The sequence below is a fragment of the Conger conger genome, chromosome 12, assembly GCF_963514075.1.
Source record: "Conger conger chromosome 12, fConCon1.1, whole genome shotgun sequence".
Lineage (NCBI taxonomy): Eukaryota > Metazoa > Chordata > Actinopteri > Anguilliformes > Congridae > Conger > Conger conger.
In genome coordinates, this window is record NC_083771.1 from 18553812 (window position 1) to 18580544 (window position 26733).

The 26733-nt window shown below is 47.4% G+C and overlaps 3 protein-coding genes across 7 annotated transcripts in view; 2 read left to right on the plus strand and 1 right to left on the minus strand.

The window, feature by feature from the left end:
• On the plus strand, positions 1 to 8845 carry aqp7 (aquaporin 7). 2 transcript variants are annotated; one of them, XM_061261971.1, is made up of 6 exons: positions 1 to 332; positions 2666 to 2809; positions 3223 to 3360; positions 4827 to 4945; positions 5299 to 5516; positions 6240 to 8845. In XM_061261971.1, the coding sequence occupies exons 1-6, from the start codon at positions 284 to 286 to the stop codon at positions 6424 to 6426; spliced, it is 855 nt and encodes a 284-aa protein (XP_061117955.1). In that variant the 5' UTR covers positions 1 to 283; the 3' UTR covers positions 6427 to 8845. The 2 variants fall into 2 exon arrangements, with proteins under 2 accessions (XP_061117955.1, XP_061117954.1); XM_061261970.1 differs by having other exon boundaries at positions 2666 to 2792.
• tpgs2 (tubulin polyglutamylase complex subunit 2) lies at positions 6609 to 12684 on the minus strand. 2 transcript variants are annotated; one of them, XM_061261972.1, is made up of 7 exons: positions 12489 to 12684; positions 11947 to 12026; positions 11777 to 11864; positions 10947 to 11078; positions 10387 to 10500; positions 9428 to 9591; positions 6609 to 7550 (listed from the first exon to the last, which is right to left on the minus strand). In XM_061261972.1, exons 1-7 carry the CDS (start codon positions 12562 to 12564, stop codon positions 7347 to 7349), a joined length of 858 nt encoding a protein of 285 aa, XP_061117956.1. In that variant the 5' UTR covers positions 12565 to 12684; the 3' UTR covers positions 6609 to 7346. The 2 variants fall into 2 exon arrangements, with proteins under 2 accessions (XP_061117956.1, XP_061117957.1); XM_061261973.1 differs by lacking the exon at positions 12489 to 12684 and adding an exon at positions 12162 to 12368.
• kiaa1328 (KIAA1328 ortholog) overlaps positions 11912 to 26733 on the plus strand; it is a 24128-nt gene continuing 9306 nt past the window's right edge. For 2 of the 3 annotated variants that reach the window (XM_061261967.1, XM_061261968.1), the window contains exons 1-10: positions 12813 to 12909; positions 14110 to 14145; positions 14378 to 14661; positions 15180 to 15280; positions 15840 to 15955; positions 20391 to 20509; positions 21308 to 21753; positions 22962 to 23039; positions 24760 to 24837; positions 25688 to 25827. In XM_061261967.1, coding sequence (XP_061117951.1) covers positions 12855 to 12909; positions 14110 to 14145; positions 14378 to 14661; positions 15180 to 15280; positions 15840 to 15955; positions 20391 to 20509; positions 21308 to 21753; positions 22962 to 23039; positions 24760 to 24837; positions 25688 to 25827 — 1453 coding nt within the window. In that variant the 5' untranslated portion in view covers positions 12813 to 12854. Of the gene's footprint in view, positions 12056 to 12812; positions 12910 to 14109; positions 14146 to 14377; positions 14662 to 15179; positions 15281 to 15839; positions 15956 to 20390; positions 20510 to 21307; positions 21754 to 22961; positions 23040 to 24759; positions 24838 to 25687; positions 25828 to 26733 lie in introns of those variants that run through there. The other variant, XM_061261969.1, reaches the window with a different exon arrangement.

Here is a 26733-nt window from a genome sequence, read left to right on the forward strand (position 1 = left end):
GACAGGAGGGAAGGATAGACCATGAGGGCAGGGGACAAGGAGGAAAAAGAGTTTCACAGGAAAACAAGTCCCAGCAGCATATCGATTGGTCCCGTGTACATGTATTTTGCTCAGCCGCGGCGAGCGTAACCTTGACAACCGTTAAAAAGTTTGAAGAGGAGAGCGAGACCAAGAGAAAGGGAGAGAGAAAGAGGAAGTGAGAGAGAATGAAATGTGCCTTGACTTCAGGGGAAGACCGTCACACTGGAGGAAGAATGCCGTTCACTTTTCGGATTAAAAACGAATGCTTCCGCATGGTGTTGGCAGAAATGCTCAGCACCTATGTCATGATGGTAAGCTGAAGGCATTGAGAATTTTACCATAGGACCACAGAAGTATGTCTGTACATGACTGTCTATTCATTCCTCCAGTACACAGTGACTATGGCTGATAAGTAAGTAATGAGTAACATGAGTATTTAATAAGTAAGATCAAATTAATGTGTACTTTGTATTACCAATATTTAGTTTGAACACATTTACATAATGGTGTCTAACATCTTGATGTCCAGTGTTGTTAATGTCACTGATATTAGTACTTCTATGACTATGCACGTATGCAGTCAGGATTTCATTCATGACGTGGAGTTATTGAGATATTCTCCTGCTGAGGTCCTTCCAATCAACGAATCAGACCTTAATATTTGAAACAGTTCATTTTATGCACCAGTACAATTCATTACACATTTAAAAAACTATAGACAATTGATCCAATATTTATGATGTATGAGCTTTTCTGATGATTTCATGCTTTGGTAAGTGTAGTAGCATGTCCAAACTTCCATGGGAGCTGTAAGAGTGTTTCAGACTTGTACCTGATCCAGTTCAGGCTCTAACACGTTGTTAGCACTAATGACAGACAAACAGTTTAGGGTCACACTGTCGGTCATTTATGGTGTTGACTTGTAATGTTTTACTATTGTATTCTCAGGATGTATCTGTTCGCTGACTAGCAAGTAAATCTGCCAACTGCTCTCACCACAAATCCTATTCTTAGTGCATGTGACCACCACCTGAATTCAGAAGACTTGCACATGACTCTCCACAAATTTCATATGTCTGCATTTATTTAGGAGGTCATTGTGCTAAAGGTTGGCCTATTTGCTTTGTTATCGACCGAAAAAGTTAATTTCTGTTTACTCTGGCCCACTTGTGGAAAACTAGTCTAATCACGAGAAGCTTTGCGCTTAACTTTGAGCAAAGAACTCTATGTTAAATGTCTTTATAAATTTTTCAGAACATTTTTGTTGCCAGTTTTAAAATAACCCCACAGTGTAAGGTGATATAAAAAGGTTGTTTTATTTAACAAATGTTTTTACATTATTCTGACAGTAGCCATGGAAACACCAATAGAAACATAGAGGAAGCACACCAACGTGGCAACCTTGCATAAACTTTTTAGATCGCTACTGTTCATCTGTTTTTATTTTGTCTGTCCCTTGTCTTTAATCTCGTTGGAAGGGAAAGGTTTCTGACACATAATAATTTTTTTTATTGTATATTTATATGTAATGGACAATGAAGTATCTATTTCTTACTCAAGCCTATGAAAGAAGCACTCCTAGTTTAGATTGAATCTGATTGGATGTGTTCCAGCTTTATTGACAGCTGTCTCATTGCAGTTTTCATGAGCTGAACCACCCCCATCCCATCCCGGCATGCAGTCTGCCGCTCTTCCATATGCTCTTACATCTGTTACACTTCCAAATGCATGGCCTTCTGATCTATAACCACCAATATACTGTATCAGGAGCCACTGACAGCAACTGGTATCCTTTCTGAAATCCTTTCAGAAACACACGCACGCACACTCACATGCACACACACCTACTCACACGGGCTTGCACGCACACATGAATACATGAGCACACACACACACACACAAAGGCGCACACACAATTTGACACAGACACACACACATTTTTTTCTCACACAAAAAAATCTCTCTCTCCATATACACTCCATTTTATGCCCGATGTGGATTTATTGGACTTATACTTCTAAGGTTACCATCGTACCACCCCGTACCCCCTCTCCCATTTGAGAAGTGTTGCAGTGAAGCAGGTGCAGTGTTCTGATACCCTGGCCTTAACCCAGTACAGGCAATGCCATGCCATGCCACTGCAGGGCGGGTCACACCTTAGCCCTTTCTGCTGATTGGAGGAGAGACGTGCCTCTCGCTGGCCAGCCCTGCCAGTCTGTAGGAGACTGATACGCTGCCATATGATATCATGAGTATGACATAATCACATAAGCATCATATTCAATGAGTATGACATCATGAGTCAGTGATGTCATACTCAGTCAGCTCATTGAGGCTCATTTACTTCCAGTCGAGCGCAGGGATCATACACTAAAATCCTGAAGGGCCACAGCGACTGTAGTTTTCCTTCAGCTAGGCCTTGGGAGAAAGAGTGATGGCTCTTCAGCCAATCAAACTTTATTTTATTTATTTGTTTATTTGCCAGGGACAATGCACATTAATAACATTTTTGTTATGCGGCAGAGGTAACCAGGTTGGCAAATTTCCTGTGTTCCATGTTTAGTTAGCCAAAGTTAAAGTTAAGGACAAATGTTGATTGAACGCGGGCCATTGTGCTGACTGCGGTTATTGTGCTGTGTTGCAGACGTTCGGCCTGGGCACGGTGGCACAGGTGGTCACAGGGGAGGGGCTGTTTGGGGGCTACCTGAGCATCAACCTGGGCTTCGCACTTGGAGTGGCTATGGGAGTGCACATCGCCGGCAAGGTGTCAGGTATGCCCCGCTCACAGGTAGGAAGTGTGTAAACACCAGAGTAAAACAGTTTGATAGGGTGTGGGGCCACCTTGTGTGTCCATTCTGTAGCCCAGTGGCTAAGGTACGTGACTGGTACTCGGAAGGTTGGAGGTTCAAGCACAGCTGTTGGGCCCTGGAGCGAGGCCCTTAACCCCGCATTGCTCCAGGGGGGATTGTCCCCTACTTAGTCTAATCAATGTAATGTTTCTTCCCTGTGCTGTGCTCAAGGGCCGAATAGCTGCAATGATCTGGCTTGAACCACCAACCTTCAAGGTCCCAGACAAGCACTTTAGCCTCCAGGCTACAGGCTACAGGCTGCCCTATAACCCCCCTCTAGCCCTCTGCCCTATAACCCCCCCTATAACCCCCCTCTCTGCCCCATAACCCCCCTCTCTGCCCTATAACCCAGGTGCCCACATGAATGCGGCGGTCTCCTTCACCATGTGCCTGTTCGGCCGGCTTGCTTGGCGGATGTTCCCAGTTTACGTCGCCGCTCAGATGCTGGGCTCCTTCATGGCGGCCGGGACTGTCTTCTCCCTTTACTACGGTAATTTAATTTCTAAATATTTATTTAAACAGGGGTCATTGAGATTAGAAATCACTTTTTTCAACAGAGTCTCGGCCATGAAAGTGGCAACAGATTAGACTCAAAATGACAACATTAACATGAGAGCCGACAAACAACAAATGTGCAAAGTTTCATTTCTGGTTTCACAAGAGTAGCACTCATTCCGTGCCAAAAAAACATTCCAAAAAATCTTACTGTTCAAAGGGATAATGTATAGTACCCCAGCTAATTACCCAGGATAAATCAACTAATTAACTGTGCTTATACCATGGCACTGAAAAAAAAAGGCCACATATGGCAAATACGGCATTCTCATTGGCCGAGATGTGTCATGTGGGTGTGCATTATTTTGGTATAACCTTGCTAACAAGATCGAACAGGTGTGTAGGATTTTTTCACAGCTGAAATATCCAACAAATATCAATGTGTGCAAGATACACTACTATGCAATGCCTTTTGAATTCATGCAAGTAGTCGGGTTATAGGCCCCGGCCGACCGGGATTTGAACCCAGGACCTCCTTGCTGTGAGGCTCACTGCACCAATTTCAATATCACAATGAAAAAAATGTCTAAAGAGCAGAGTATAATGAAATCAAATCACAAAAAATCTAAGTAATTATAATAAAAAATAGCATTAAGAGGCAGCGAAAGGGGAGAAGGACAGCAGTGCCCAGGTGTGCTCGGTCGTCAGCTCCAGGTGAGGTGAGCTAACGCTGTAATCAGCTGCTGTAACAAACCAAAGATGTGCTGAGAAGCAGCGGGAAACAGCAGAGCCAGCAGAGCCAGACCAGGTGTAGCCTCTAAAATCTCACCTGGACTTTATCAGAGACTAGGAGAGGAGGGTGCTGAAGTAGTGGTTGGTCCAATGGCATCGCACATTGCAAAAACATCTGTCTTAAGTGTTTTAGTCTTGAAGAATGTATGTGACAAATGGGGCAGCACTGGTGGTGCAGTGGGTAGCACTGCCGCCTCACAGCAAGGAGGTCCTGGGTTCGAATCCTGGTCGGCCGGGGCCTCCCCGTGTGGAGCTTGCATCTTCTCCCCGTGTTTGCGTGGGTTTCCTCCGGGTACTCCGGTTTCCTCCCACAGTCCAAAGACATGCCGGTTAGGCTGATTGGAGAATTGGCCGTGGGTATGAGTGTAAGTGAATGGTGTGTGTGCCCTGCAATGGACTGGCGACCTGTCCAGGGTGTATTCCTGCCTTTTGCCCAATGTATGCTGGGATAGGCTCCAGCCCCCCTGCGACCCTGTTCAGGATAAGCGGGTTAGGATAATGAATGAATGAATGCTTGACAAGTGAAATTTTCTAACCCCATTGGCAAATCTTGAAATGAGTAAAACAGTCTTACCTTATATTTTAAGTCCAAATATATGGTAGACGTGACTTATTTTTGGGTGTTTGTAGTGCAGAGTGTGCTGTAACCCATGTTGTCTCCCTGTTTAGATGCCTTGGTTCATTACTGCGGGGGCAATTTCACCGTCTCCGGTCCCAGGGCCACAGCAGGGATCTTTGCTACCTACCCCGCCCCCTACCTCTCCATACCTGCAGGCTTCCTAGACCAGGTGAACACTCAAAAGCCATCTTTTTCAAATCATTTTTGAACCTTTCTCCCCCAATGTGGACCGCTCCACTTCAGCAACATCCTAAAGACACACGGATCAATGCTGATTGACTAGTTAGCTATGGCCAAGCCATATTAACACACAGCCCAACCTGCTCAGTATAGTTTGTATTTGGCTCATGTTCGTATTTCAGTTTGGATTTGGCTAATGTTCGTATATCAGTTTGGATTGGGCTCATTATTTCAGTTTGGATTGGGCTCAGTATTTCAGTTTGGATTTAGCTCAGGTTGATGTTTCAGTTTGGATTGGGCTCATTGTTTCAGTGTGGGTGTTTGTTTTTGGGTGTGCCCCAGGTCGTGGGTACCGCCATGCTGCTCCTGTGCCTCATGGCGTTGTCGGACCAGAGGAACCAGCCGGCCCAGTCAGGAGCAGAGCCCATCGCCGTGGGGCTGCTGGTTCTGCTCATCGGCGTCTCCATGGGGAGCAACAGCGGCTACGCCATCAACCCGTCCCGCGACCTGCCCCCGCGAATCTTCACCGCCCTGGCTGGCTGGGGCCCGGAGGTGTTCAGGTACAACCGCTACGTCACGCCGAGTGCCGTTACTGTGTTCATTTACTGTGTTCAGTGACTGTGCTCAGTTACTGTGCTCAGTTAATGTTTATAGTTACTGTGCTCGGTTACTGTGTTTATTTACTGTGTTTATTTACTGTGCTCAGTTACTATGCTCAGTTACTGTACTGTTACGGTGTTTATTTACTGTGTTCAGTTACTGTGCTCAGTTAATGTTTTGAGTTACTGTGATCAGTTACTGTGTTCAGTTACTGTGCTCACTGTGCTCAGTTACTGTGTTGAGTTACTGTGCTGTTACTGTGCTCAGTTACTGTGTGTTACTGTGCTGTTACTATGCTCAGTTACAGTGTTGAGTTACTGTGCTCAGTTAATGTGTTGAGTTACTGTGCTCAGTTAATGTGTTGAGTTGCTGTGCTTATTTACCGTATCCAGTTACCCTGTATTCAGGGCTAGACCTGGATCAAATGTGTTCAAATGCAGCAGTTTGAACTGCTGATATTTGGAGCATTCTCTGAAGATCCCTGACAATTTTCAGCGCAACACATCACAAACCAACATGTATAAATATGCATGGAAGAGTTTTCTTTTCACTATTGGCAAAAACAGGTGTTTTCCTTTGAAGACAGCCAGTAATTTGTAGGGGTTTTACGTGGTGTAAACATAGCATTTGATCCAGGTGCTGTTGCAGGCTCTGTCTGACCCTGGTGACCCTGTTCCCCCCAGGGCGGGACACAGCTGGTGGTGGGTGCCCCTGCTTGCTCCCCTCATCGGGGGCGTGATGGGGGCAGCGGTCTACAAGCTGTTCATCGAGCTGCACCACCCGCCCCTGCCCAGGCTCTACATGGCCCCGCCCGCAGACACGGAGCTGGAGAAGACTGGCACCGCGGAGGTGTGCGTGACCCAGGCCTAGCCCCGCCCTGCCCCCTCCCTGCACCAATGGCGGAGCCAGGAGAGGAGGCCTAGGCTCCGCCCCCTCTGAAGGGGCTGCTGCATTGTTTGCTTTGTGAGACTGTGCTACCGGCGTCTGCATGGGCCCACGGCTGCAGCACTGCACCTGCTATCCCCCCCGACGCTCAACCCAACCGCGCTCAGTACCTGCACAACCTTTATTTACACAGGAAAAATGTGAACAAATGTAAAGTTTGTGTTATAAATAACTATGAAATGAAGGACATGGAGGGGGGTCAACGGTAACGGCCAAACCAAACAGTTTCCTGGACGGGCCCGGCCTTGATCATAGACTTAATTATGAACATCGGTGTCCCCGGAAAATTGGGATTCGCGGATCCATTCAGGGTTACGTTAAACTGGGTTTGGTGTGGATTTACATTGGAATATACACTGAAAACGTATGCAAACACTAAATAGTGTTACACAAAGCTTCCTTCTGACTGAAAGGGGAGCAGGAAGTGCAGTGTGCTGATTGGCCAATGAGGAACGGTGATGTCACAGTCAGCTTCCTTTGAGAGAAGTGTCAGCAGGAGAGGGCCACCCACAGCGAGAAACAGGGTTTAATAAGTACATATACTATTCCCAACAGCCCTATGGAAATACGCTACGCTGGCCTGAAATAAATACACTCATGCAGTACATAGAGTAGGGCTTCAGTGTGAGGGAGGGTCTGGCTTTGCCAAAGAAAACACAGGCATGCACGCACACACACACACACACACACACACACACACACACTCAGCTGCCAAAAACATCAGGGGAAGCAGTCTGGCAGGACTGCTCTTAGCTCTTATTGGAGTTCATTACAAGGAAGCCAGCATGGGGGGCGGGGCTCTGAGTGTCTCCCTGGAAACGGCAGCGCAGGGGGGTGTGGTTCCGTCACCGCCGCGTTCCGCTCAGTCGCGCCTTTGGGATGCCCCCGCCCCCCCCGGTCTGGGCCGGGGACTTCTTCTTGGGCTGGGGGGGCTTCACCTTTCCCCGGAAGGCCTTGCTGGGGTCCAGCCTGTTGAGGATGGGCTCCCCGTTGGGGTCCACATGGGGGTCGCTATGGGACGTCAGGGGCCGGTAGAGACACGCCCACTGCTGTAAGGAGACAGAGAGCAGATATGAGTCTCTGTACACCTGGACGCTGACTCTCTGTACACCTGGACGCTCTGACTCTCTGTACACCTGGACGCTGACTCTCTGTACACCTGGACCCTGACCCTCTGTACACCTGGATGCTCTGACTCTCTGTACACCTGGATGCTCTGACTCTCTGTACACCTGGACCCTGACTCTCTGTACACCTGGATGCTCTGACTCTCTGTACACCTGGACGCTCTGACTCTCTGTACACCTGGACGCTGACTCTCTGTACACCTGGACGCTCTGACTCTCTGTACACCTGGACCCTGACTCTCTGTACACCTGGATGCTCTGACTCTCTGTACACCTGGACGCTCTGACTCTCTGTACACCTGGACGCGGACTCTCTGTACACCTGGATGCTCTGACTCTCTGTACACCTGGACGCTGACTCTCTGTACACCTGGACGCTGACTCTCTGTACACCTGGATGCTCTGACTCTCTGTACACCTTCAGTAACAGTTTTCTGGATAAAAAGCCCACAACCCCCGCTTGGATCAACAGTGTCAAGGTTCAGACGCAATCTAAACAGACACATTGCAATATGGACCAAAATCTCAATGCCATGCACTACCTGGGCTGCACCACTAGGGCTCTACCAATTAAACCTTTGATTCCTTTCAGCTGGAAAACTGTCCAAGAAATGTGTTGTTGTTGCTGCAGGTTTTGGTGCCACTAGAAAAAGATAAGCCTAAAGGTTATTCCGGTTCTTATCTTCTTCCAAGAACAATCACCCAAGTCAATCACCTTAATTAACAGAGACAGCTTCTGCTTAAACAAGTTTAGGATAGCCGTCTCGGTTAATTAAACTGAATAACTTGGACAAATGCTCTAGGCCCTTCAACAATTAATCAGAGGAACAAATGATTCATTTTAATTACAAATGTAGCTGCAGGCCATCATTCCAAGTGGGAAATGGCCACAGTCATTAGCAAGTTAGCATTAGGACCTTATTATTACATCGAGATGAAAAAGAAATGACATGGCAATTTCTGCACTAATAGGAATGAAAATAAATTCATTTCAAGTATCACTAAACTTTTGTCATTTATAAAAATTGTGCAACAACAGCATAATTAACAACTGTGCAGAGTGTGTTTGTTATAAAGGGTCAAATGCATGGGGAAAAGCATTTACAATGGCAAGATAAACTCTGTGAGATGCTATCTGCTGAATGTAGTGTGAAAACTCAACAAAGAGTTTCCATGAGTTTCAAATAAATGTCTTTTATTGCCAATTCTTGCTGGAAGGATGTGTGTGTGCGTACATTGTTGGGGCTGTGTGTGCGTCTGTGTTTGCGCATGAGCATGTGCGCGTGCTATTCTGAATTGTTCCAGTTCACCTGAAACGCAGAAATATATTTCTGCTTTTCAGTATTGTGTTACAGTCATGGAGTTATGTTAATGAAAGCTTTAACTAAAATTGGGAAGCTTTCTTTATAACATCTTTGGGCGCTAAAACATGGTTTTGTACACGCATCACATGGCGATAAAACCAACTTGACGTCTATACGTGATTTCTGGAGCTGTGGACTGCCACAAAATGCAATAGCGCAATATTTAAGGGGACTTGTTGTTTGAGACAGACTTATGAAGGAGGAATTCTGTGGGTTGGCGGCTCAAATAGAAACTATTAGCTTGTTTTAAGTTACTGTTTGCGTGACAATTTGTCTTACCCCGTTGGCAAATCTTCAAATGAGTAAAACTGCCCCACCTCAGTGCCAATTGCTTTGTCTTATTTAGCAAAATAAGACTTCATATAAGACTGGAATACTGGTTAAGCATGACTTATTGTTGGTTTCTGCAGTGTGAAGTTCTGTCACGGCCCTCACCTTGGCCTGTGGGCTGGGCCCATAGGGGGTGAAGTTATACTGCCATTCGGGGAGGCCCAGGTGGGTGATCATGAGCCGGTAGTAGGCGGTGAAGGAGGAGGAGAGGTAGTGCCAGTACAGAGCCCTGTCTAGGAACCACACCTCGCTGTCCTGCGCCTCCTGGTCTGGAGGGGAGAGAGGGGAGAACCAGGTCAGCCGCGGGAGGTGCAGAAGTGTGGAAAAACGGAAAAGAGAGAAAGGAGAAAGGAGAGAAAAACAGAACTGAAGAAGAGAGGATGATGCTGCCGGAGTTTCAGCTGAACACAGTACAATGAAGTGTTAAATCCGCCTGGAGATAGTAGATTTTACTCTGATAGAATATGGTGCATTTAATCATTTTGTGACTCATAAACACGGTTAGATTTGAAATGCCTGTCACAGTAACTTGGAGGAAAAAATTTTTGCCGACAACAAAAAAAAAAGGTACGAAACAAAGGGAAAACATTTTTTTATTTTTAAAAAGTAAACCAATAAACCAGCCCCAAAAGCTCTTTATGCAACCTGCTGTGACAGGAGCAATAAGTGTCAAAGTACAGACCAGTGGCACAGCCAGGAAGCCAATTTGAGGAGGGGGGGGGGGGGGTTCACATTATTTTTTACCGAACTGACGAGCTTCGGACCCAACAAAACTGTTTACCCGGGTGAGAGTGAATGACTATTCTTCCACACAGTAAAATGTCCGTCCAGTGTTAATTCAACTGTAAAACGATATATATGAGTCCAGTCAAGTATGTACTCTGTAAGAGTTAATTTAATACTGGACATTTTACTGTGCACTTTTCTGGTAATGACCATCACTGTGTATCTGCATTGTGTCCTTTTACAATCAACGCAAACTTACATCTCTAGCATTTCAAGAAAAGGGATTGAAACCCGAAGCCCCCCCTGCGGCTTTGCCCCTGAAGGAGACGCTGGGGTACCTTGTGTGCAGTTCCTGTAGACCAGGCACACCTTTCCGTTCCCGCCACACGGGTCCAGCTCCAGTATCCTGCTGCGCTCGTCAAAGTGGGGAACCTCTGGAGCCCCATCCGATTCTGAGGGGGTATCAGCATGTGAGCGAATGTCAAAACAGCATGGACCAAACTGAAGCTTTGCATGTAGACTGCTTAATATCAACCTTAAGAAGTGTTTGTAAGCCTTATTATCTCATCTTTGAGGTGAAATGATAACAATAGTAAATATTAAATCGAGCAAGCAGCCAATAAACAACTTGAGAGTAAACATTGTGCGTTGTGCAGTTTTAGGTTACCACTGCCTTTTCAACTCATTAGCAGTACCACTCCACTGAAAACAGGGGTCTGAATAGGATGTGCCTCTTGGGACATTCTGCCTTTCATTTAACAATAGTGTGCATCCGAAAATGCAGATGTAAATGATATCAAAATGGTGAAACTGATCCAAATCAGAAAGGCCAATTCAGTGTACAGCTGCTTCCTGCCTGCCACCAAAATCCATCCCCAGCCCGTTTCCCCTGTGTCACCTTGTGGTTCCTCCTGGGTGTCCAGGTCCGCCAGGGTGGGCATGTTGGGCAGGGAGAAGATTGCTGATTGGCTGAGAGGGAGGAGCTTGGCCAGTCGGTTAATCACCATGCTGCCCAGAGGTACCGGCTGACCTGAGAACAACCGAGACCAACCAATCAGAACTGCCATCAAGCATAATGACTTAAACAAGCACCTTCACGGTCCAATCAGAATCACCGTCATGCACAATCACTCAAACAAGCATCTTCACAGTCCAATTAGAATCACCGTCACGCAAAAACCACTCAAACAAGCATCCTCACTGATACTGATGCTTCCAAAAAATGTTAAATGTGCAGAGTTGGATCAACTCTGACAGAGTAAATCTGATCCCTCTTGGATTCACAAACTCTGTAAGAGATAAATGAACACAGAAATGTTTACTTTGTACCCAGCCTAATTATTTCACTCAAAGGTCATTTCATAATCATTGCTGAATAAGGCCATGTCTAGCAGTCTTAAGATTAATTTGAGAAAACCTGTGACTGATGGCACATTGTAGCTTCACCCATTCAGAGAGTTCATGAAGCCTGAGTATGCTATCACTATTTTCTGCTCAAGAACACCATACGTTGCTGATCCTTCATTTATCATGGTCTAAAAATGTCACATTTGATCATATGTTGAAATGGTCACGGATTTGAATCTGAATAGATCTCACAGAATATGCCTGGAACATCTGAAAGCCTCTAGTCTCACGAGACATGTTGGTGCTTTGGACGTTCAAGCACTGCCTGGCTTTATCTTGGAATCAATATCCTACATTCTACAAATCATTGATGAGACTCACTTTCCAGTTTTGTAGACCAGGTGAGGGTGAAACCATCCGTAGTGAGGTAGAAATCCTTCAAGTCCTCGGGCAGAGCGCATTCATGTTTCTGTAGACACAGAGCACGCGGTCATGGAGGGATCCATCAGCCTTACACCCACGCCAGGTCATCCCACGCTATAATTACCCACTTGCTCCCAGGACATGAGGCAGCGTCTCTCCACCGGCTCCCTCTCCACAAAACGCACGTCCATCACCCCCGGCAGACCCTCTAAATTTGAATGTCAAAGCAATAAACAGGTAAACATTTAATAGAGCGTAACAGTAAATTTTACAGAAGCAGTGGTAGTTATATTGTTAGCTATGAAGTTCATCAATACGTTTAGATGTATTTACATTGTCTAACCTGGTAGTATTGAGGATATGCAGAAAGATAAACGATTTCAGTATGGCAATTAACCCGGCTTACAATTGCCGTAATCCATCTGTCAGTGAAACATTTTGCAGAGCACTGACGTGTCGTCTCGTTAATTTCAGTGTAGGCAGTTCGTAACTTTTGTTTTTCGTGTTGGATATTCGTCATTTGCCAACTTAACATTAACGTTAATCAGTCAGGTTAATGCTCGCCAATGGCAAAGGACCGTGCAGATACAAGGTAGCAAAAGGTAGCTAGCTAATGTTATATTAGCCACTTGGTATGGTAGGGAGTTACCAAGCAAAATGTAATTCTTACCGAGCACCCGGGTAATACCAAGAGTCAGTCTTTCCACAAACCCTTTAAATCCTTTTATATCCCTGATGTCCTCCATGATCACGTTTTATGGTTTCCTGAAGAAAAGGCGAAATGTTTAATGTAACTAGCTAGGGAGCTAATATTTGTATTTCACTCATTCATTTTATTTGGCTCGTGTCCTGTTACCAGGATACATTGCCGCTGTTGTTCACGGGAAATGTAGTTTTTAAAAGAACTAAGAGAGACGGGATAATTAACGAATGAAGCGTCAGTAATGTATTTGACTGCAAATCAGCATTCAGTTTAAAGGCGGGACTAAACGTCCTTTGCAGCGCTTGGCTACCTGGGAGTGGCGGTTGTTTCAATATGGCGGATGTGACTGGCGGTGAGAAGACCGCTGGGATTTTCTGGATCAAAGACTGTATCCTTTAACGTAAACGCAATCTGTATTATGTCATCACAAGATTGCAAAAAATAATTAACTTTAGTGTGTCGACTTTTTATGATAGGTGTAATTTCCTTGAATGTTGAAGACGAATAAGTCATTTTTCAAACTCAGCTAGACAATAGCTAACGTTATCATATGACGGCCAACTACAGTTAACTAGCAAACTGCTCGCAGGTTAATTAGCTAACTAGGCTAAGTAGTTACGTATACGTTAGTGTAATCTTAGCTAGCTAGCGATTTTGATAGGCTAATACCATTTAGTTTAACCTACGTTAGGCACGGACAGCTCAACCCTGGTTCTAGATGACAGCTAATGAAATACAACGTAGTGTTGGCTATCTAGCTGAATGTAGCTCTAATATTAGGCAAATATTAGCTAAAACTTTAAACGTTTTTATCCGAGATAGCCAACATAAGAACTAACTTAGTTCAGAGTAATATTTATTATTCGCGGCTATAAATTAGGATGGTAGTGGCTAACAGCCAACAGAAAACTGATGGCTAAAATAGCTAGCGACGTAATTGAGCCATTGGGTTTTCAGTCTAACGGTACTAACGTTGTAACGTTAGCTAGCTGTTTAACGTTGGTGAACAAAAGTAACGTTAGACCGCAAACTTGGCTAGCTAATAACTAAACGTTAAATAAGTTAGATTTTTAAGGCGGCCTCTGCTCGCGAAATTGTCGATAACTGGGCTGGTTACCTAATCTATTTTCTATGTGTGACGTTGTGTGCGTAACGTTAATTGACGTCGGCTAACGTTACCCTCACTCACATGCTTCTCGCTCACAACTTTGTCCGTCTCTATAATAACAATTTGCTCCAACTCTGGGCAAGCTGTCAAGGACGTTTAATTTTGCTGAGCATGTCAGTGGCGTCAGTTGGGGTCACATCTGCAGCTAGCTAACAATCTAACTAGCCATTTATAGTAAAACAGTGAATTAATACACAAAGTCGTTTACACATAGCTAAAACAATTTAGGCTAATGTAAATGAAGACTTATGATAGAAAAGTATCTCATTTGCCTAATTTTGTTGTCAGGATAAATTGAAGTTACACACGTCATTCACTAATCCCAAAGAGCTAACCATGGCTTGCTGTAGTATTAAAATAAGCTTATGTAGCTAACATGAAACCGGTTATTGTACACATTCTTAATTGTTAATCTCTTAGCATCTGATGAAGATCAGCCCATGGTATTTGTCCCAGGTGAGGGCAGTCATTGTTGCACCATCAGATTTATATTCAACAGCTAACTAGCTGCTTACAGCACAGCCTTATTTGCATGTTAATGTGTTTGTAATATGTTTGTTCTCTTCTGGCTTCTGATTGTCTTATTTTATTGTTTGTCCACAAGAGGGCAGTCTACATTTCTGCCCCTGTTCACCGCTCTCTCCCTCTCTCCCTCTCTCCCTCTCTCCCTCTCTCCCTCTCTATTCAGGCGTGAGCGAAGAGGGAAATCTCCGCCCAGGGGCAAAGGTGGGGTCAGGCGGCGTGAGGAAGGGGAAGATGAGAATGGGAAACGGCAGTGAGCTGAAGGGCATTGTGGGAGTTGGATGCCAGCTCGAGGAGAAGAAGAATCGGTTCCACCGTCCCTGCTGCCAGGCCAAGACCCAGGCTCACGCTACCCAGGCAAAGGCTATGCTCCATTCAGCCTCCACCGCTGGGCCTTCACTCAGACCCCCTGTGCTGAGCCCCACCAAGCCCATCTACATAAACACACAGGTGGGTGTCCTGTCCTCCACAGCTCCCCCTATGGGTGCGGGGGGTACTGCCAGCGACGATAAGTCCTTAAGGCTGGTTGTGTGGCAGTTTTCCGGAGTCCTCATTTAAATGCTTTTCCTTGCGTCACCTTTGGTAGTTTTATTGTCCTTGATTGAGCACCTTACACTCTCAATCAAGGACAATAAAGCTTTGCCGGCTTTTTTATAGCATTATTATTGTAATTTTTACTGCTTAATGTCTCAGCCGTTGTTCTTAATTCAGCATTATGCGTTTATTTTGATAAATGCCGACTAGTGAAATGTGTTTTGAGCTTCTTTTCTTGTACGCGTTATTGCATTCTCTGCATTTACATAAAGATATTGAGTTTTGTAGTGTCTCATAAATAAGGCTCCAGACGCGTTGGGGTTCTCTCTTTCCTAATTTGCAATTAGGGTGATGCGCTGTAATCCTTCTCGTGGCATCCCTACTGCTTGGTGCCTCTGGGTTGAGCAGTAAGCCTTCTGTCTTTTTTTGCACAGGCACTGGCCAAGTCAGTCCAGGCCCGGAGTAGCGCCTCTCTGAAGGACCTCTGCCCAGAAGACAAGCGGCGTATCGCCAACCTCATCGAGGAGTTGGCCAGGTGAGGGCTTACAGATAAAACAACGGCCCAGTGAAATGGAGGAGGGCAATCAGCGACTCTGTGGTGAACTCGTGCTGATCTAGTATCTGTCTTCCCTCCCCCCCCAGGCCATACCGTTTTGAACCTTTTCAGTCCACAACAAACTGATGCCAGATCCAGTAATCGTTTTGGATTTGGGTACTTTTCTGTGCTTGATTGATCTTGCCTGATTCGATTGGGCCTGCCAGGAGGGACCGCAAGGCGGGGTTTGCAATTTTTTGAGAAGCATGGCTGTGTTCAAAACCGCATACTACTAATTCCAGGGATGATTTTCATTTAAATGTAGTCCGAGTAGTATGCTGTGTATGTGGTTCACAGTCCATTCCGTAGGTTTCCACACAACCTGACAAGCTGAGTAAAGTGTAGAAAAGTATTTGAATTCAAAGCAATTGCGTATTTGATCCAGGTCTGGCTGGATCAGTTCTCATACTCTGAGAGGCTTTGTAAACGTGGCTCTCGGGGGGCCTCTTTTGGAAGGGGGTGGTTGTGAACGTGTTTGAGTGCCGTGGTCTCCTTTCAGGGTGAGTGAGGAGAAGGACGAGTCTAAGCAGAGGCTGAAGGATGAGCAGGAGTCCTTCGAGCGCAAGATCCAGCAGCTGGAAGAGCAGAACCAGCTGATCGTCCAGGAGAGGGAGGGTATCCTTCCACAGCCCGCCCCCATTGGCCCTGCCCCTGCTTTAGATGGACCAGTCACAGCAGACAGCGTTCAATGAGATCGCTGCGCATTATATATAATCGTTATATGAAAGTTTAGCCCAAAAGTGAAAATGCGTTGCATATAGCTTTTTCCCCCCTGAGGAGCTGTTTCGAGTGCAGTCATTTAAACTGTAGATGGCAGTGTTTACCAGGGAGATGATTATTTTGAGTCCACCTGCAGTATTTGTGTGATTTGGAAGCTGGGTGCTCTTTAGTTCCTTAGTGGTGTGTGTAGTTGGGCCAGCTTTTCACTTTTTGCCACAAGGCATGTTTTTATGTGTTACTCTGCTCCCCTCTCTGTGTGACACAGGCTTAGCTGGGCCACACTGGCAGCCAAGCCATTGGTTCTCTTGCCTCAGTACTCCTTTGTAATTTGCTTCTTTCATCATTTTGTGTACTTTACAGTTAAAATGTGAGTGCATTGCTAAAGTTAGCGGTGGAAGTTCTAAATTGTTTACCAAATACAGTAAACATGAGAATAAGTAAAGTTAAGTTCATCCTGCCCTGTTACTGTTTAAAATGACAAACGTTTTAGGGCAGGATGAAAATGTGCACATACTTTTGATAAGGAGCGAGTGACGTGCTGCCTCTCTGACGTGTTTTTGCCTACGCGTCGTGCACACAGAAGAGATGGGAGACCAGCGCCATAAAGGGGAAGTGAGTTTCCCACCCTCACTGCTATGCTAATGCTAGCAGGCCCTCAGCATTGACCGAAGTCAGCTCTGTGTGGCCGCGCTGTTGCCACGGCAGCGGCGGCCTGCTCCACTGCCAGGGAAAGTGCTGTGGTCAGGACTATCTGTGACAAAAGTTTAAAAAAATTACTCTTACCCTATCGCAGTTATCAAGTGCCGTGTAGATGAATTCAGGCTTATTGTCAGAATAAAAAAAACGATACCCCAAGGTATTGTTTAATATTGTATTTTTGGTATTCATAAAATCTTTGTATTTTTAGAGGGAAAGTACCCAAAAATGTAATTTTCATTTTTTGACACCTGATATTTATGTCTCGTGGAAATATCGCACAACCTTTCTGGATCTTGTATCAGCGATTTCCTGCTTTTAAGAAGAAACCGCCCGTCATGGTGGCCAGCTGGGATTTGAGTCGGATGTATTACCCACCTGACCTTTCCTGGGGAGCTTTGAGAACATGCTGCCCCCAGGCTCATCATGCCATGTATGCATGTCCATACCTGCTTTCAGTCCTTCCACACACTTAGTGAGCGTTGTGTCACTCTGAAGTTTATAGTTGTATGATTGTTGCAACCAGCGATCATCACATTTGATGGTCGGTAGCAACGATTTTCAGTTCATACTAGAAAAGCGGACAATTTGTCGTCGCTGTGCCCGTTGCAAGTTGGATTGAACTTTGACCCCATCGCTGGCTCAATTGTCATGGCAACCTGCAGACTGCGAGTTTGCAGGTCTCTGCCTGCAGCCACGCAAGCATGTTTACAGACTGAGCTACTTGACTCTGCTCGAACTTTCGTTAATAGGCAGCACTGAAGCGCCAATTTACCTCTAAATAATTCAGCCTTTGTTCACCGTACCCGCATATACAAAGTGCTTCAGCTTCAACCGGTTATTACTGTATGACAGTTGTCCATCGGCTGTGCTCAGCGGATGAACAGGAAGCTGGAACACGTGTGCTAGTAAACTGTTATGGCCTTATGGCGGCCATTTTGTGTGCCAGGATACTCATGTTCTCAGCCTTGCGAAAGGCTGTTGTGCGCTTCGGCCAAATTAGATTCAGTATCCGGCGAAGGTGCAGCACTGCCTTGTCGAACATTCTGAAACGCTGCCGCCTGCCCCATCCGTCTCTCAACCTGGCTGGTAAATTTCCACTTTTTTTTTTTTTACAACCCCGCAGTCGTCGGCGATTCCGCTCAACTCTGGGAAAAGTGTGGCTAATATAACTGTCAATTTAGCACAACACCATGAAGTATAAAGAGGAATTGCAGGCAGATAATTGCACAATTGGCACCGAAGCCGGGGAATTAGGAATGCACAACTCAATTAAATGCACTTTAGTTCTCAGCTTGGCATTTACACTAAAGTTCTAAACTCTATTAAAAGGAGATTTGAGCGAAAAAAAAATCTATGAAAGGACCCAGTGGAGACTGAAATGAAAGCCGGGCTGTCTTTTAAAGTACAGAAAGTCATAAAGACACCGTTGAGATGAGGATTTAGAACACTTTTAAAAGGTTAAGGGGAAACCAAAGGCAAACACATTACAAAAAAAAATAAAAAAATTTGAAGTGTAATTCCTCGACAATCGGTTCTATCTTGTGAGATTCTGGGTTATCAAGGGAATATGCCCATCTCTACTTCATAGAGTCATTACTTGAGTTTGTGTGTTGAGACAATTTAAAGCTCAGGCCCAGAAGTGATTTAAGGTTTATCAATCCTGTGTTGGGAATTCTCAACCATGTCTGAAAGAAGAAAAAAAAAATTGTTTTGTTTGTTGCGGCATTTCTTCCTTTTGCTTGCTTAAACTTCATAATGCATACCATCTAGAGGGAATATAAACGTTAGCTTCCTTAATGTAATACATTGCACTCTGAATCTTTTGACAAGTTGTTAGCAAACTGGAAAGTGTTGCTTTGTGTATTTACTCTGTTGAGGAGAGGAAGAGGCCTGACCTCCTTTAGCCTGAAGTTCATTGCTGGAAGCTGAGGAAGGTTGCTCTGCTGCTCTACTGTGTGTAGTCTGTCACAGGGATTTACTCTGCTTATGGTTTTACATCCAGACTTTGCGCTCAATCCTATCGTGTGCGCCTATGCCTATGCGTGTGTGTGTGTTTGTGTGTGCCCATGTGTGTTGGGAGATCTCGGGATCCTTTCCCCATAGAGCAGGAGGACATCAGAATGGGTTTAGTGGTGTCCAGGATGAGCTGATTGTGAGCCTGAGAGGTGAGTGGGACTCTTGAGTCCAGACATCCAGTAGGCCTGATTTAGAGAACGGTTTAAGCAGCCCTCCGCTGGGCAGGACCGTGACCTGTGGGCAGCCAGCGGTGCTCCTCAATTGTAATGAATCACTTGCACGTGTCAGGTTTCTTCTCAAGATCAGTTTGGCGAGTTTAGTTCATTTGCTTAAATTAATTCTGCAAGGAAATGCCCTGCATAGCTTGCAATGGGAATAATGCTAGCCAAATCCAGGCTTTCATGTTTGGCTTATTAGCCATGCTGCGGGCTTCCTGGAGAGGGGTAACCTCCTGCCCTGGGTTTTTGGGAGGAATCTGTGGGATCACTTTCTCCAGTGAGTGAGAGAGAGAGTTCCTCCAGTGAGTGAGAGAGAGTTCCTCCAGTGAGTGAGTGAGAGAGAGCGCAAGTTCCTCCAGTGAGTGAGTGAGTGAGAGTTCCTCCAGTGAGTGAGTGAGAGAGAGAGAGAGAGAGAGTTCCTCCAGTGAGTGTGTGAGAGAGAGTTCCTCCAGTGAGTGAGGGAGAGAGTTCATCCAGTGAGTGTGTGAGAGAGAGTTCATCCAGTGAGTGTGTGAGAGAGAGAGTTCATCCAGTGAGTGAGGGAGAGAGTTCATCCAGTGAGTGAGAGAGAGAGAGAGTTCCTCCAGTGAGTGAGAGAGAGAGTTCATCCAGTGAGTGAGAGAGAGTTCATCCAGTGAGTGAGTGAGGGAGAGAGAGAGAGTTAATCCAGTTAGTGAGAAAGAGAGCGTTGAGTTAATCCAGTGAGTGTGTGAGAGAGAGTTAATCCAGTGAGTGAGTGAGTGAGTGAGTGAGTGAGTGAGTGAGTGAGTGAGTGAGTGAGTGAGTGAGTGAGTGAGTGAGTGAGTGAGTGAGTGAGTGAGTGAGTGAGTGAGTGAGTGAGTGAGTGAGTGAGCGAGCGAGCGAGCGAGCGAGCGTTCCTCCAGTGAGTGAGAGAGCGTTCATCCAGTGAGTGAGTGAGAGAGAGAGAGTTCCTCCAGTGAGTGAGAGAGCGTTCATCCAGTGAGTAAGTGAGAGAGAGAGAGTTCCTCCAGTGAGTGAGCGAGAGAGAGTTCCTCCAGTGAGTGAGTGAGCGAGAGAGAGAGAGTTCCTCCAGTGAGTGTGTGCGAGAGAGAGAGAGTTCCTCCAGTGAGTGAGTGAGTGAGTGAGTGAGCGAGAGAGAGAGAGTTCCTCCAGTGAGTGTGTGCGAGAGAGAGAGAGTTCCTCCAGTGAGTGAGTGAGTGAGCGAGAGAGAGAGAGTTCCTCCAGCGAGTGAGCGAGAGAGAGAGAGAGTTCCTCCAGCGAGTGAGCGAGAGAGAGAGAGTTCCTCCAGTGAGTGAGTGAGCGAGAGAGAGAGAGTTCCTCCAGCGAGTGAGCGAGAGAGAGAGAGTTCCTCCAGCGAGTGAGCGAGAGAGAGAGTTCCTCCAGTGGGCGAGCGTTTCTTTGACTCTGTGGGCCAGGGCTCCAGCAGCAGTATCGGGAGTGTCAGGAGCTGCTGGGCCTGTATCAGGAGTACCTGTCCCAGCAGAAGGAGAAGCTCAACCACTCCATCGCCCACCTGCACCACTCCCACTCCAAGGTACGGTCCCCCCCCAAAACCACGGGTCTGTTTCTCTCTGCTTTCATTAGGAGCCGTTTCCTCCCCCTGCAGAGAGAGACTGCAGGGAGGACATGGGAATGTAAGAGGGAGAGACGTACAGCAAGCTGGAGAGGAGGAGGAGGAGGAGGAGGAGGAGGAGGAGGAGGAGGGGGGGGCAGGCACATACATCAGGGTGTGTTTTTTTTTTTTAATTCATGGAAGGTTTGTGTTGAGTGGTGGCGCTGACGTTAATCTGTGCCTACACACACAGAGATTCTCTCTGTTCGGGAGGTGAGAAATGCCGATAGTGATTTAGCCTGTGTCCCTGACGCGTGCGTTTGATCGCTCTGTTTCTGTTTCACTGCCAGGTCCAGCTAACCCCTGTGTATTTCTGCTTCCCCCCCCCCCCCCACCGCAACAACCCCTCAATCCTCCACACCCCCCCACCCCAAAACATTCTGCTGCTTTTGTCCGTTTTCTGTGTTTTTCAGGGTCGTTTGCGTGTCTCAGTCCCGCACGTTGAGTCAGGTGTGCTTTGCTGACTTAGTCCCGCCCTTTCTGAAGAGCACTCTCTCCGTCTCTATCTCTCTGCCACCCCCTCCATCTCGGTCCCTACCTCTCTCAAATTCTCATTTTTTTGGCGTGACAAGATGCAGCTTATGTTGTCAAAGCAGAGAAAAGAACGTGTAAATCCGCGTGAACATATGGGGACAGTTTACAGACATATCTCTCAGTCTCTCCTGAGGGGGCGTGGGCTCTGCCAGTCGGTGCTCTGAAACCTTCCGGTCTGTTCCGCAGGTGAGCAGCAGAGAGGGGCCCGTCGGACCGCCTGCGAGGGGCGGGGCCGCGGGGCTGGACGGCTCGTACCTGGACCCCCCAGCCACGGGCGGAGCCTGGCCGGCCACACCCGCTCTGCTGTCCTCCAGCAGCGGGCGGGACAGTGAGCGCAGCCAGGGGCGGGGCCAGAGGAGCGAGCCGCGACAGGGACCCTCCCAAACGTGCGGCTCCCGGCCCTGTTTCTACGAGGACGGGCCCTCTCCCGCCGCCCGCAGGCCCCCCCGAGCGCCCGCCACGGCGCCCCCTCCTGGCCGGGTGGACTGGGACGAGAGGAGGAACTGGCTCCTGCTGCAGAAGATGGAGCTGGAGGTGCAGAGGGAGAAGCTCCAGGCCCAGCTCGCCCAGCAGGAGGAGCGCCTCTTCCTGCACAACCAGACGCTCCGCCAGTCCCGCATGGAGTCCAGCAAGTACGGGCCCGCGTAACGTCCTTCTCCACCCCCCTTAATCTCACTCTGCCTCCCTTAATCTCACTCTGCCCCTCCCTTAATCTCACTCTGTACCCACCTTAATCTCACTCTCCAGCCCCCTTAATCTCTCTCTGTACCCCCCTTAATCTCACTCTCCACCCCCCTTAATCTCACTCTGCCCCCCTTAATCTCACTCTGCCCCCCCCCCTTAATCTCACTCTCCACCCCCCTTAATCTCACTCTCCACCCCCCTTAATCTCACTCTGTACCCCCCTTAATCTCACTCTCCACCCCCCTTAATCTCACTCTGTACCCCCTTTAATCTCACTCTGTACCCCCCTTAATCTCTCTCCACCCCCCTTAATCTCACTCTCCACCCCCCTTAATCTCACTCTGCCCCCCTTAATCTCACTCTGCCCCCCCCCTTAATCTCACTCTCCACCCCCCTTAATCTCACTCTCCACCCCCCTTAATCTCACTCTGTACCCCCCTTAATCTCACTCTGCCCCTCCCTTAATCTCACTCTGTACCCACCTTAATCTCACTCTCCAGCCCCCTTAATCTCTCTCTGTACCCCCCTTAATCTCACTCTCCACCCCCCTTAATCTCACTCTGCCCCCCTTAATCTCACTCTGCCCCCCCCTTAATCTCACTCTCCACCCCCCTTAATCTCACTCTCCACCCCCCTTAATCTCACTCTGTACCCCCCTTAATCTCACTCTCCACCCTCCTTAATCTCACTCTCCACCCTCCTTAATCTCACTCTCCACCCCCCTTAATCTCACTCTGTACCCCCCTTAATCTCACTCTCCACCCCCCTTAATCTCACTCTGCCCCCCTTAATCTCACTCTGCCCCCCTTAATCTCACTCTCCACCCCCCTTAATCTCACTCTCCACCCCCCTTAATCTCACTCTCCACCCCCCTTAATCTCACTCTGTACCCCCCTTAATCTCACTCTGTACCCCCCTTAATCTCACTCTGTACCCCCCTTAATCTCACTCTGTACCCCCCTTAATCTCACTCTCCACCCCCCTTAATCTCACTCTGTACCCCCCTTTATCTCACTCTGTACCCCCCTTAATCTCTCTCCACCCCCCTTAATCTCACTCTGTACCCCCCTTAATCTCTCTCCACCCCCCTTAATCTCACTCTGTACCCCCCTTAATCTCTCTCCACCCCCCTTAACCTCACTCTGTCCCCCCCCAGGTTCCGGGACCGGGCGGCTGAGCCTGAGGCAGACAGGGTAGCCCTCAGTGGGGCGGCGGAATCGAACCAAACCCCACGGTAAGACCCCCCAACACCCCGCTGTAAGACCCCCCAACACCCCGCTGTAAGACCCCCCAACACCCCGCTGTAAGACCCCCAACACCCCGCTGTAAGACCCCCAACACCCCGCTGTAAGACCCCCCAACACCCCGCTGTAAGACCCCCCAACACCCCGCTGTAAAGGTGTTGTTACACGATGCAATTTTTATTGCTTGCAACTAAGTTGCAGCTGAGTTGGTCCTGGATTGCTTCCTGTAACATTCCCTGCAATGTCTGTGTAACTTGGTTGCAACAAGTTGGGAGCAGTTCAACTTTCATGCAACCGACTGCATGCAATAACCAATCAGAAGAAAGATATTGGAGCCGCGGTGGCGCAACAGGCTAAGACGCAGCAGACTTGCGGTTGCAGTTTGCTGCAGTTGCACACCGGGGACCGGGGTTCGATTCTCGGTCCTGCCAAAAGCCAAGTTTGGCCGGCTCACGTGAGGCAGCAATAATTGGCTCGCTGCTCCAGAGGGAGGGACTTGGCAGGGTTATTAGATCACCGCACAATAAGCACCTTGGGCGCCTCGGAATCACGGCAACGGGCACGAGACGAGACGGCTTGAAGAAGGCGTGTCGCTCTCATTCGGGCCGCCGAGGGACGGGGTACGGGCGGTACATCTAATACGACTACCTCCAATTGAATCAGACGAGGTACAATTGGCTACCAAATTGGGAGAAAAAGGGAAAAATCTGGAAAAAATTATTTTAAAAAAAGAAAAAGAAAGATATTGATCACACGCGAACGCAGACTTATAATGTTACCTACACGAACTGGCTAACTATATACCTGTATACGCTAGTAACATTAACGCAACGAAATGGCTCAACTAAATACATGGACCCTTGAAAAAGAGAACATTCTCATCAAATTTTATGAGGGTTTGTACGGTCAATGAATGAACGTTAATTTGTTAAAGTTTGAGAGTTTCCTCCACCAACTCGTTCCCAAGGTGGTCCGATAAAATGTATGCACATAAGGCTTTGCGTTTGCTTGTTGGCTGTATTTTAGACATTGCTAAATTAAATAAATGTAACTAGCTAAATGTAATGTTAAGAGAAAACAAATAATGTTAGCTAAATTTTGCGATCAAGACATGATATTTGTATATCAACGGGTCTGGCGTAATATCGAACGCTACATGCATACTTGAGTCTGATTGGTCGTTGCGTGCAATTTAAATTGATTGTGAATTGCCCCGTGTAACAGTGGAATTGCATAAAATGACATCACAAGCAAAGTTGCCACAACCAAAGTTACGTGGAATTTGCATCGTGTAACAACACCTTAAGCCTCCTCCCCCTCTCCCCCAACACCCCGCTGTAAGACCCCCACACCGTATGAAGACAGAACTTCATTGCTTGTAGTTAGCAATAGTGATTGTAGTGATATCAGGTTTGACTATAAGGATCAAATTGGTTCTGTGTTTTGTCTCTTATGACAAACTGACGGGATTTGAGTGGTTAATATTTTTTAAATAACTGTATAGTAGGAGATTTCAGGCATGAAGGTAATATTGGTAGATGTACACGAGATATATAATGATAACATGTTTTTGTGTTTTAAGAGTGAATTCATTCGTGTAGACGGGGGCAGTGCTATGAGCCATGTAAATGACACAATGTAGTTGTAGTTGACTGGCTGTAGTGTTGTCACCTGCCCCCAATATAACATCACATTACTGTACCTCCCCAGGGTCCAGGACCGGGTGGCTGAGCCTGAGGCAGACAGGGTAGCCCTCAGAGGGGCGGCGGGATCTAACCAAACCCCACGGTAAGACCCCCCAACACCCCGCTGTAAGACCCCCCAACACCCCGCTGTAAGACCCCCCAACACCCCGCTGTAAGACCCCCCAACACCCCGCTGTAAGACCCCCCAACACCCCGCTGTAAGACCCCCCAACACCCCGCTGTAAGACCCCCAACACCCCACTGTAAGACCCACACACCGTATGAAGACGCTGCACTGCAGATGAAGTACTTCAGAAACATGCCTCTGAAAAACAACATCTGTAGGAGAGGCATTTGAAGCCATACTTCATCCTATTGGATAAGGTGTACTTTCTGGTAATTAATATTTTGTGTGTTCGGAGATGCTCTTCTGTATACCACTGTTGTAATGTGTGGTTATTTCAGTTACTGTCACCTTCCTGTCAGCTTTGACCAGTCTGGCCCTTCTCCTCTGACCTGTCATTATCAATATGTTTCTGCCTGCAGAACTGCTGCTTTTTTTTTGTTTTTTTGTACAATTCTGTACAAAGCTCTAGAGACTTTTGTGTGTGAAAAACCCTGTCTGGCACCAACAATCATTCCACGGTCAAAGTCGCTTAGATCACATTTTTCACCCCATTCTGATGGTTGATGTGAACATTAACTGACGCTCCTGACCCGTATCTGCATGATTTTCTGCATTGCACTGCTGCCACCTGATTGGCTGATTATCTAATCCCATTAAGAAGTAGGTGTTCCGAATAAAGTGCTCAGTGGGGTATATATTGCTATAGTTTTGGGTGAGCGTGTAATGCTGGCGGGGGGAGAGCTTGTGAGGGAATTTGAGAGGAAGCCAGATGGTGGAGTTTTGGATGAGCATGTAACCCAAGATTGGGCTGTTTGTGTCCCTGCAGTGGTTCTGCGGTTCTGGGCAGGGTGAGAGCACCTTCTCGTGAGTCGGAGGATCTGGACCGAATCGCAGCTCAGCAGGAGGAGCTGCTGCAGCGTGGGGAGATGGCGGCCCTCCCCTTACACAAACCCCCACAGTCTAACGGTAGGGCATCTCTCCCCTTACACAAACCCCCACAGTCTAACGGTAGGGCATCTCTCCCCTTACACAAACCCCCACAGTCTAACGTTAGGGCATCTCTCCCCTTACACAAACCCCCACAGTTTAACGGTAGGGCATCTCTCCCCTTACACAAACCCCCACAGTCTAACGGTAGGGCATCTCTCCCCTTACACAAACCCCCACAGTCATACGGTAGGGCATCTCTCCCCTTACACAAACCCCCACAGTCTAACGTTAGGGCATCTCTCCCCTTACACAAACCCCCACAGTTTAACGGTAGGGCATCTCTCCCCTTACACAAACCCCCACAGTCAAACGGTAGGGCATCTCTCCCCTTACACAAACCCCCACAGTCAAACGGTAGGGCATCTCTCCCCTTACACAAACCCCCACAGTCATATGGTAGGGCATCTCTCCCCTTACACAAACCCCCACAGTCTGACGTTAGGGCATCTCTCCCCTTACACAAACCCCCACAGTTTAACGGTAGGGCATCTCTCCCCTTACACAAACCCCCACAGTCAAACGGTAGGGCATCTCTCCCCTTACACAAACCCCCACAGTCAAACGGTAGGGCATCTCTCCCCTTACACAAACCCCCACAGTCTAACGGTAGGGCATCTCTCCCCTTACACAAACCCCCACAGTCTAACGGTAGGGCATCTCTCCCCTTACACAAACCCCCACAGTCATACGGTAGGGCATCTCTCCCCTTACACAAACCCCCACAGTCTAACGTTAGGGCATCTCTCCCCTTACACAAACCCCCACAGTCAAACGGTAGGGCATCTCTCCCCTTACACAAACCCCCACAGTCATACGGTAGGGCATCTCTCCCCTTACACAAACCCCCACAGTCTTAACAGTAGGGCATCTCTCCCCTGAAAC